At 34.6% G+C, this 11345-nt stretch overlaps 2 protein-coding genes across 2 annotated transcripts; one reads left to right on the forward strand and one right to left on the reverse strand.

The window, feature by feature from the left end:
* Window positions 1-4696: 4696 nt before the first annotated feature.
* Window positions 4697-6293, forward strand: LOC126657812 (phloretin 4'-O-glucosyltransferase-like). The gene has a single exon (XM_050352595.2). The coding sequence runs from the start codon at window positions 4828-4830 to the stop codon at window positions 6223-6225; it is 1398 nt and encodes a 465-aa protein (XP_050208552.1). The 5' UTR covers window positions 4697-4827; the 3' UTR covers window positions 6226-6293.
* A 2490-nt stretch (window positions 6294-8783) lies between these two features.
* On the reverse strand, window positions 8784-10012 carry LOC126654876 (protein MIZU-KUSSEI 1). Its single transcript, XM_050348876.2, has one exon. It carries the CDS (start codon window positions 9912-9914, stop codon window positions 9147-9149), a length of 768 nt encoding a protein of 255 aa, XP_050204833.1. The 5' UTR covers window positions 9915-10012; the 3' UTR covers window positions 8784-9146.
* Between the last annotated feature and the right edge of the window lie 1333 nt (window positions 10013-11345).

The raw sequence follows: 11345 nt of genomic DNA on the forward strand, positions 1-11345 counted from the left end.
TTTGCATTATTACATGCATACATTAAAGTAATAAAATTACTATTATTACTTTAATGTGGAAAATTAATATCGTAAAGCATTTTAAATATATCGTATATTTATTTTGAGTAAATAAAATTATTATGGAATGAGTCTATGAAACGTGCCATCCTATTTGGGCTATAATAGGACTATGTGATCACTGGTTATTGCATGCATATTTATTTTTATGTTAAGTGGAATGTACTGTGTGAATCTAGACGACGGTCTAGAAGTCTGAGACGACGGTCCAGACATAGCGGGAGAGCTTCTAAGACGACGGTCTAGAACCCCGAACAAGTTAACGGTGACGGAACGTTAGAGTTCGGCCGATTAATTTAAGAACTAACGGCGTCATGGAACACTTAATGTTATCGGTCGTTGAGTTCATAAGAAAAGTTGGAAACAGTCTAAACAAAAGTTTAGAACTGTAAAGGATAGTGGAAAATAAACTAGAGTCGAGTGAATTTACGGGTTCAGCCGACTAGTTTATTAATCTAAGTCTGAAAGGAGACTTAGAAGAATATGGATTAGAAACAGCATTTCATTTCAAAAGCTTTAACGTTTCTATGATTGAACCGGTAGTAAATATTTAAATATATTTATTTTATAACGAGTTAAAATATTTAATGTGTGTTTGTAAGATGTCAATTCACCAGTTAATCTGACCCCCGTTGTTGTACCAATTTTCAGGTACGTAGACTGTCATTTTTGGTGAGGCTTCATATTCTTGTTTCGTGAAGTCTCTATTCTGGGCGATGTGGTATTTTGTAAATACTTTCCTATCTTAGCGCTGCAGTAGTAATGTCTAGATAGACGGAACTCTTTAGCATGTTTTTTAGTTTGCGATGAACTGCCACGTTATAACTCTGTTTATTTTCATCGCTTATAATTATGTTAATGTATGCATGCTTATTTTGGTATTTTGTGATGCCTCTCGAGTATTTGAGATACCGAGATAAATGTGGAAAACAGTAAATGAAACTGTTGGCATCGAGACAAAAATGTATATGTGGGCCCGACGTGGTATAAATGAGATTTGCATGTCTTACCCTAAAAACGTTTTGAAAAAGGGTTATAAAAGTTGACATGTTGAGAAAAAGGAAAAGAGGTCCCGTGAAATGGTTGACCTAGTATTTACGTTTCGGAATTTAAAGTGTATGATTTTATTCCGCGAAAAATTTATAGTGAATTTCGAAACAAATTTATATGTGAAAACTTTTTAAAGAAAAGTTAAATCGTTTTAATGAGAAAAATTTATTTTATTTTTAAGGCTTGCTACGGGTTTCGGAGCAACCACTCCCATTCCCTAGCGCCGGTCTCGATCCGGGAATCGGGTCGTGACACTAACACTATGAACCTGAAAGGTGGAAAACATGAGGGAGGGAGGGAGGGGGGGGGGGCAGTCAACATCGAGTGAGTTCACAAGTTACTAATGGTATTATACTCCCTCTGCCCCAAATTGATAGGCACTATTTTGAATTTTTTGTCCCAAATTATAGGCGGTAATTTATTGTTTTAATGCTTAAATGACATATATACCCTCATTAATTATAATATCTTACATTAAAAAGAGAGCAAAACCCACTAAGAAATAAAGTTAACACTGCATTAAATAAGGACAAGTGTGGTGTGTTTTTATAAAATTACTCACTTTGTATAGATTTACTAAATTTCTTAATACTTGCGTTTGTCCTAAACTGTCTATCAATTTGGGACGGAGGGAGCATAAAATAAGATCGCATATTCATAAAACAGATACAAACATAATCCAAATATTCCATCCGATCGAAACCCTAATCCCAAACTCATATCCCGGACTAATTTATAATATACCCATGTCTAACCATGTCAAACAACTTAGTCCTTATGGTACGGTCCCTAGCACATCCATCCGAGTTACCATCACCATGTGGCATAGTCGCGAGACTTTCACTGAGTTACTGATACCAATACTTAATTCAAAGTTGCGAGTCACGGGAATATCAACCGAGTTACTCACTAGATACAGGTCCCGAGATATTTTCACTGTTAGCTCGTATCTAACGTATATTGTTAGTCAAGACACACCCTTACAACTTACCCTGACTCCATTGATCATACAGTCCGATTAATATTTGATAGGTAGGTTGTTCTCTCGGATCACTATATTGATTTTCATACTATTAAGTCAAATATGATATAACAAATATAATAGATAATCTTATACGATATGCGATGCATTTACTATGATATACTATCTTAAAGAACGTTTAAACAGTAATAATACATAAAAATAATTATAAACTCACAATAACCGCTAATTTTTCAAAATAAATCATATTCGTCAACCCCGTCAAGCTCCTTCATTCTCCAAACCCGTAGTTCGATAATCTGTCAAATTAAACATAGGATTCTATCATTAAAATATATAACATCAAGAATCCTATTCTAGAGTTAACTCTAGACACAAGACATGAACGTTTAATATATAATCATAGCTCATGGTATTCTCATCGTATCATTTTTGATATAATTTTAATACGTTCTTTTATTTATTCTTATTGTTAATTAAAACATTATTTGCTTAACTCATTACAAACCCTTTTTATAAGCTTAACTCTTTTTAATTTATCCTTTTCTAACCGTTGAAATCAATCCATTTTTAATAGCTTATATCTTACAAAATTCTTACATTCAAACCTTTATAACTCTATCATGCCATGTTGATTAACTCAAGTGAAATATGTCACGCGTTTAGGTTCGATTTTGTTCGAAAACCAGCCCCTTTGGCTTGTTGGGGACTGCCTATGCAATCCCCCTTGCTACAAACCAGCTCTGCTCATCGAGTAGAGCTGGCATGCTCGTCGAGTAGTTTGCTCTACTCTACGAGCAAAGCTCACATCTGCTTAATGAGCAGATGTGTTATGCTCGCCGATAAGAACACATTTGCTCCGCGAGCAGAACATATCTTCTTGTCGAGCAGATTAATTTGCTTACCGAGCACAATTCTGCTCGGGTGAGCAGAATCATTTCTGCTTATTGAGTAGAACGAGTTCTTCTCATCTGAACAGAACCAAGCTCGTCAGATTCCAGTCCGACGTGCTCACACACCAAACACAACCATCTCGTATCCAAAACCTCAAAATGATTGATTAAATCCTTATGTTTTAAGCTTTAAACGTGTAAATCGATAAACCGTTTGTAAACCTTAATAAAACAGAATACATTCTTAACTGAAATCAAAACCGAGCGTATTACCTTGTTCGTATGTGAGTTAGCTAGTCAATCGAAGTAGAAATCGTAAAATCGGTCGTCGAATTGTGAAATTAAAATTACCGTCATAATCGTTGCTTCAAAGAAGAAATAGAGAGAAATATGAAGTTTATGGTTTATGTTTCTCAAATGTGTTTTGATCACTAAATTTCACTTTAACTCAAACAGCTAAAACACGTACGTTAAATCAATTCTTTATTTATCGCTCGAAATTAATTTTAAAACAGTTTCGTAAATTTATAAAACTTCGACGATAATTTTTTAAAACATTCAATGAACTTTGACATACAAATTATTAACCCTGAACCTATATTTTATTTATATTAATTCCTACTGATATTCGAGGTCCCGCTCAGACCTACTTGATAAAACAATTTGCGTCCAAATTCCATGAAATTTTGGCGATGGCTTAAAATTATTTTACGAAGTTTGACGTAAAAATTATTAGTTCGGGACTCATAAACTATTTTATTTTAATTTATGAGCTTTTCCTTAGTCTTGTTCGAACCCGCTTTAACGAATAATAATTTCCAAACTTAAACTATTATTTCACGATAATTAAATAGACCCACTTAGGTCGTAATTCTTAATATTTTCATATATTTTAGACCTCTTCAACTTTAATTATCACAAACTAGGACATGTTGCATAACTTAATACTTAAAAAAGTACGGGTATTATAACACAACTATGTCTGTCTCTTCGAATTACATGGATCTTGTTTTGGATTTTTAATAAATTTTTGAAATTCAGTTGCATTATAACTTAAAAACCCAATAATGGTAGTCTAGAAATACTATGATTTTGCGTGAGGTTCAAGATGACTTAATTGAAAAGGCAGTTGTTCCTCAAACTGAATTTGCTCGCGCAGGGAGCAATACCAATCCTTAAACTTCAAGCTCTGCATCGCACAATACAGGAATTGCAGCTTCATTATGGCATGGATTGGAGCAGTGGTCGTCCGGAACCATAGAGGATCGTTCATTAGCTCAGCTACAAATCGCTATTTGAATCTACTCTCTCCTACAATCATTGAGGCTATGGCGCTGAGAGATGCGATCAATATGGCAAGGCGGCTTCATCTACGTGAAGTCATCTTAAAAAGAGGTACCAAGGTTATTATTGACACAATGACAAAGAATTCTAAGATGGATTACAATTGTGATGTTATAGTTCAAGATTGTAAGGTGTTATCGGAAAATATTATGCCACACTCTTTTCATTTTGTTAAAAGAGCGAACAACTATGTGGCACATTCGTTGGCCAAAAAACCCTTAAAGATCATAGCATTTTTATTGATGGGGTTAGACTCGAGACTGTTGTAGTCGTTTTTTTCTACTATTAATGATACTACATCATTATGGCAAAAAAAAAGTTGAAGACTTCGTGCCCTACTTAATTGAGTGTAGAATTAAAATTTGGTACCTAACACACCTAATCTATTTAATTATTTCATCATTGTCCGAATCAACTTTAGCTTTCTCTCTATATCTTCCATAGCACCACAAGCGAAACCCACATGTCATCAGTTGTCTTCTCCGGCCAACTTTCATTATGGTACAATCAGAATCTCACTTCCTTCTTGTAACCTTTCCTAGCCAAGGACATATCAACCCATCTCTCCAATTTGCTAAGCGTTTAATTCGCATCGGCGCTCGTGTCACTCTCCTTACTTGTGTCTCCGCTACCCGTCGCATGACCACCGCTTCTTTCCCGGAAAGTTTGACATTAGCTACGTTTTCCGACGGGTATGATGACGGCATTAAGCTTGGAGACGACCTCACGATGCACTTGTCGGAGCTCAAGCGCCGTGGATCAGAGACAGTAAATGAACTGATCATTTCTAGGGCTAAAGAAGGACAGCCGTTCACTTGCTTGGTACACACGTTATTACTTTCTTGGGCAGCTGAGGTGGCGCGTGCACATCACCTTCCGTGGAGACTTCTATGGATTCAACCTGCTACTGTTCTTGCAATCTTTTACTATTATTTCAATGGATTTGGAGATGAGTTTGGTAAGTGTAGTGATCCTGATTATGAAGTTCAATTGCCAGGTGGCTTTATTCCATTGGTCAGCCGTGACATTCCCTCATTTTTACTTCCCTCTAATACTCAAACTGCATTTCTCTCGACATTTCAAGAACAGATTGAGTTTATAAGTAAAGAAAATAATATCAAAATACTAGTCAATACTTTTGATGCATTAGAATCTGAAGAATTAAAAGCTATAGACAAGTTCAATCTTGTCGGAATCGGGCCGTTACTTCCTTCTGCTTATCTCGACGGCAAAGATCCGTCCGACACTACATTCGGGGGCGATCTTTTCCGAAAATCCAAGGAGTACACGGAATGGCTCGACTCGAAATCGGAATCATCGGTCGTCTATATATCATTCGGAAGCTATTTCGTGTTATCCAAGAAACAAACCGAAGAGATCGGTACATCGTTACTGAGCAGTAACCGTGAGTTCTTCTGGGTGATAAGAGAAAACCCTAATGAGTTAATAAGTTGCAGAGAGGAGTTAGAAGAGAAAGGAATTATGATAGTGCCGTGGTGTAATCAAGTGGAGGTTCTGTCCCACCCGTCGGTCGGGTGTTTCGTGACGCATTGCGGGTGGAATTCGACGATGGAAGGGTTAGTTTGCGGAGTTCCGATGGTGGCGTTTCCGCAATGGTCCGATCAGGGAACGAACACGAAGCTGATTGAAGATGTCTGGAAGAGTGGAGTGAGAGGGGCGCGTAATGAAGAAGGGATAGTTGAGAGTGGAGAGATAAAGAGATGTTTGGAGTTGGTAATGGGAGATGATGAGAAAGGTGAAGAAATAAGAAAAAATGCAGAGAAATGGAAATTGTTAGCAAGAGATGCAGTTAAGGAAGGGGGCTCTTCAGACATTAATCTTAAAGCTTTTGTGGATGAGGTTAATGGATTAATAGATGTTTGTAGTAATACCTAGGATTAAGGTTTATCGGCAGTATATTGGAGCTTGAATTGAATGCTAGTTCTATATTTTTTCAAGTTTAACCGGGTTATTGATTTTAGGAGTCATTGTACTTTTTCAAAGTTGCAAAATGGTCACCGAACAATTTTTTGTTCCAAAATGGTCACTGTACTTTGTGATTAATAACTTCCGGCGATCACCAAATGAAATCCGGTGATTTTTGTCCTACGTGGCTTGCCGGAAGCTTACTCACACCTTCCTCTTTGTCATATCATTGTCGATATCACTTTTATTTTTCTACATCATCATCTTCTTCCCTAATTTTTTATACATTTTCCGGAAAAAAAAAGGTGTGAGTTAGCTTCCGGCAAGCCACATAGGACAAAAGTCACCGGATTTCATTTAGTGATCGCCGGAAGTTACTAATAAAAAAGACAGTGACCATTTTGGAACAAAAAATTGTTCGGTGACAATTTTGCAACTTTGGGAAAGTACAGTGACTCCCAGAATCAATAATCCAGTTTAACCATTACATATATTCGATCAATGTTTAATTTATCCCCCTTTTTTTTTGAAAAAGATGCAAAAATGATCCTCATATGTAACCTATGTCTTTTATTAGCACTTCATATATTTCGGATCTCAAATATAATCCTAACGTCGTAAAAAATATCAGAAAAACATTAGAATTGGACAGCGTTACTTTATGTTGCTAACAGGAGAGATTTTTAGGTAGATTTAGTCCACCACGTCATCTGTGGATTAGCCTATCATATAATGACACGTCATTAAAATGATGGTAATTTTGTAAATTCGTTTATTACTTATTTACACTTTTGAATAGTAATATTACAAGATTGCCATCATTTTAATGACGTGTCATTATGTGATAGGTTTAGTCCACGGATGACGTGGTGGACTCAGTCTACCTAAGAATTTCTCTGCTAACAGACGTGGCGTACAATAAAAATTGCACGTAATAGATGGCTTGAATAAAACGAATTCCGCCTAATTTGCAATTGATTTTTCTCTCTTTCCCAAACTGGAAATCTATCTACATATATCAAAAAATCATAAATAATAAATTACAACATTCTTTCTCTAATCTTTTCATATTTCAGTTGCTATCCAAGAATAAACCCTTCTCAATAATTCATCACATGCTTTTGCAGGTCATTGCTTTAGAGGTTAAAGAAATGTTAAAGATGCTTTTGAAAACAAGAAAAGTTAAGGAAGCTTTTGAAGTGGAGACTTTGGTGGGGATGAAGGTCATTGCTTTAGAGGTTGATAGAGATGATAAAAATCAAGCTAATGAAGAAGAGAAAGATGGAATAGGGGAAGAGTTGTCTCTGCTCTCTGATTTGTGGGATGTGCATCAAATTATACAAAGTGATTATGATATTTTTTTGTGAAAATTAGCAAGCTTATGAGTAGGGGTGGGAAAAAATCCCAGTGAAACCGATTAATAAAACCGAAAAACCGAACTAGAAAATATAGTTAATCGGTTCATTGGTTTAGGTTCAGATTCTAATTTTAATTGTAAATTTTTATGGTTAATATTTTAAATTTAGGATTTGGAATTTTAAAACCCGTGGTTAATCGGTTCATTTGTTTAGGTTTTAATTTTAAATTTTTATAGTTAATGGTTTAGGTTTAGGATTTGAAATTTTAAAAACCGTGGTTAACCAGTTCATAAATAATATATATTTTTATAAATTACAATTATATATATTTGTAGACACCTATTTTTTGAACAGGTAAAAAGGGATAAGAAACTGAAGCGTCCCATGATGATTTTCAGAGAAATGTGTCCGAGTGACGAGCTTTCGATTTGCTTGCTGTAATCTAAACAGGCGCAATCTGTGCACGGTTGCAAACTTGGAGGATTAAAACACAACTAGGCGTAAATAGCCCATAAAATCCAAAGGGATCGTAATCTAAGTCCAGAAATTGGATTAATAGCAATGCCTTAAAAGTTTATCGGCCAATTTGCAAGTTCTACGGACTGGAATTGACCATTGCCAAACCCATGAGGCTTTAATAGGTTTTTTTGACACTTTTAGACACTAAAATAGACTTTTAGCACCTTTTTACTTAGCTAGCAAGTCTAAATCCGAATATTAAAATTAAAATATTAATTAATTAATTAAAAGCTAATCCTAAATACATCTAGACTTATCAATTAAAACTTCTTCAACCCCTAACCAAACTCTGATTAGGACAAACCTGTAAATACATTTAAACTAACCTTAGACCTAATTAGCTATAGTATTGCAATTCCAAAAATTCCAACCCCCCTATTAGTATAGTAAACCCAAAAATTACACATCATATAAATTCATTAAACATATATTGAAATGAACTTAAGGGAGTTTTGATCCATCAACTTTATATCAATATACGTTTTTAATTATTAAAATATTCATCACATCAATATTTAAAATCCTATTAATTATACAATTGACCTTATACTTGAATATAGAGATCTAAAATAATATTGAGATCAAATTTTGGCAAAGAAAAAGCTATTGCTTACAAGAATAAAATGAAAATTATTTCAAAAACAAGAACAATAACAAAAAAGAACTAATAATGCCATTTATATTATTCATTCAACTCTTTTATCCAAAACAAACTAATCATTGAATGATCATAATTATCCATCAATTATTAGCTAGAAATTGAAAAACAGACACTATCTAATAACCCTTCCTCTTTCATCTATATCTACTCTCATTGAAAATCATTATCTAGACTTACATTCAAGGAAAAACACTCTCATATGCATGAAAGTATTAAAATTTTATAACGAGTTCCACCAAGAATTAGGTCTAGACAAAAAAACTCCCTACACTCACTAATTAAGTAATAGATAGCACATCATATAATCCATAGAGAAACTGAACCGACGCGTACCAATCAAAGCGCAACACGTGTCAAACCCGGACGAAAAACATACTAAGCTCAGGTCCATTATTTCCCTCTGGGCTAATCATATAATAAGTTTCTGAATCTTTTGAGCCCACAACTCGTTCAAAATGTGCCCTAATATACGCCAACTCACCATCTGGGCCTTCAACATCAGAGTTCCCAGGAAGAACACCAGCACCCATAGAAACTGCCCTAAGAAGCTCCATAACCTTGAGATCTTCCTCTAATGCATCTCTTTTAACTCCATAACCATTCTTTTTACCGTTACAGAACATAGTCCATAATGGCTCATCTAACAGCCTAATCTTTTCCTTTTCAATTCTCTTCTCACATTCTAATGCGATTCTCACCATTCCTGAACTCAGTTCCTTCTGTAGAACATTTGTTTGTATAGCTAACTCGACAGTAACTGAAGGTAAACACCTCGGATTTTCTTGAATAGATAAAGTTACCCTACCTCTACGATAACCGAACAACGTTCCGGTCACTTTGTTACCCGATACGTGGCGGTTGTGGCTGTCCGGAATTAACCCGCTCTGGAGAACAGGAATCTTGCAGACAGGAGTTATAATCGGAAGAGATCGAAAAACGGAGCGAAAAATACGAAAAACTTTGGTTTTCTGCTTCTTTTTCTCTACAGACGGTTCGACAAGGTTTAGGGTTTGGCCTCGTTGTAGTGGTCGCGGGGATAGAGGTGGCGGTGTTGGCGGCTGCGATGATGTGGGTGATGTTGGTGAGTTGGTGTTGATTGGAGGCGGCGTTGGCTCCTCCATTAATGGACTTTGATGAACCAAGAAGAAGGGGAGATTGCCATGAGAGAGTGAAAGAGAGAGAATAAGAGAAAATAAAGGAAATGAAAGGTACGTAATAAATTTAGGAAAATCATTAGATTCGTAAAAGCGGCCATCAAATATTTAGTCAATGATTATGATCCTATGCTCTTGGCTATCTGTTAGATTTTCTGTTTTTGTTTAAATATAGTTGTAACCATTCATTTTTTTGGGTGGGAATTTTTACTCCACACACATAATGATTATGACACTCACTTTTATTCGTAAATAACTTTATTATACCAACGAAATATATCTTAAATGATATAAACGCTGAGCAGAAATCTATTAAAATTATAAGTTTAATTTCTCCCACATCCTTTAATGGTCAAAAATAACAATAATAATTTTATTATTCTATATTAAAAACACTTTTCAGTTTGATATTTTATATTGTTATGCTGTAAACTCTGATTTTTTATAATCTTGTTTCATAGGTAACTTTTTAAAATTGAGTTTTCCTCAAATTCATTTTAAACTTGACGGGATCATATTAATAATCTACACCATTCATTACAAAATCTAGATTAATTTAATTACAATTGTACCATTTTGATTTACACCGTTCATTTTATAATGAACGGTGTAAATTGTAAATATGACCCATTCAAATTTATTTGAATTTAAAAAAATCCCAATCCAACTTTTTATTCCAAGCCACTTTACCTTTTTTTTTTAGTTATTTTCATCTTTTAATCATGTTTATCTATCTATTCTAAAATATTTTTATTTTTATTTTAGAAATAAATTGGCTATTAAATTGCAATAAATTTTTAAACTCATTTTAGACTATATATATAGCACCATGTAATATATTCTTTTACTTATTTTCATAAAATTTTATATTTTAATAGTTCTTAATAATTATCTTTTTCTAATATATTATATAAATAATTATGGAGAAAATCTAAATTTAAAACAGTTCCAAAAATAAGAAATCATATATAAAGAGTGCGTAATAGCTCACTGATCGAGTGCTCTTGCGCCGAAGATGGACGGGGCTAAGCGATCTGCCGAATAATCACAAATAACTATAAGATATATAAATAACAACAAAGTTTTAAATAATCTTGTAGACACCTATTTTACAGACAGGTAAAAAGTGATAAGTTACTGAAGTATCCAATGATAATTTTCAGAGAAACTAGTCTGGGTGAAAAGTTTGTGGGCCGCTTGTTTGAATTCAAACAGGCTGTGCGCGGTTGCAAATTTGAAGGATTGAGACATAATTATCTGCAAATAGCCTATAAAAATCCAAAGAGATTGCGATCTAAGTCTGAGAAATTGGATTGCAATATCGTAGAAGTATGGGCCAATTTGCAAGTTTGACAGACTAAATTGACCACACCCAAAATCCTAGGATCCTAGAAGCCT

The sequence above is a fragment of the Mercurialis annua genome, linkage group LG7, assembly GCF_937616625.2.
Source record: "Mercurialis annua linkage group LG7, ddMerAnnu1.2, whole genome shotgun sequence".
Lineage (NCBI taxonomy): Eukaryota > Viridiplantae > Streptophyta > Magnoliopsida > Malpighiales > Euphorbiaceae > Mercurialis > Mercurialis annua.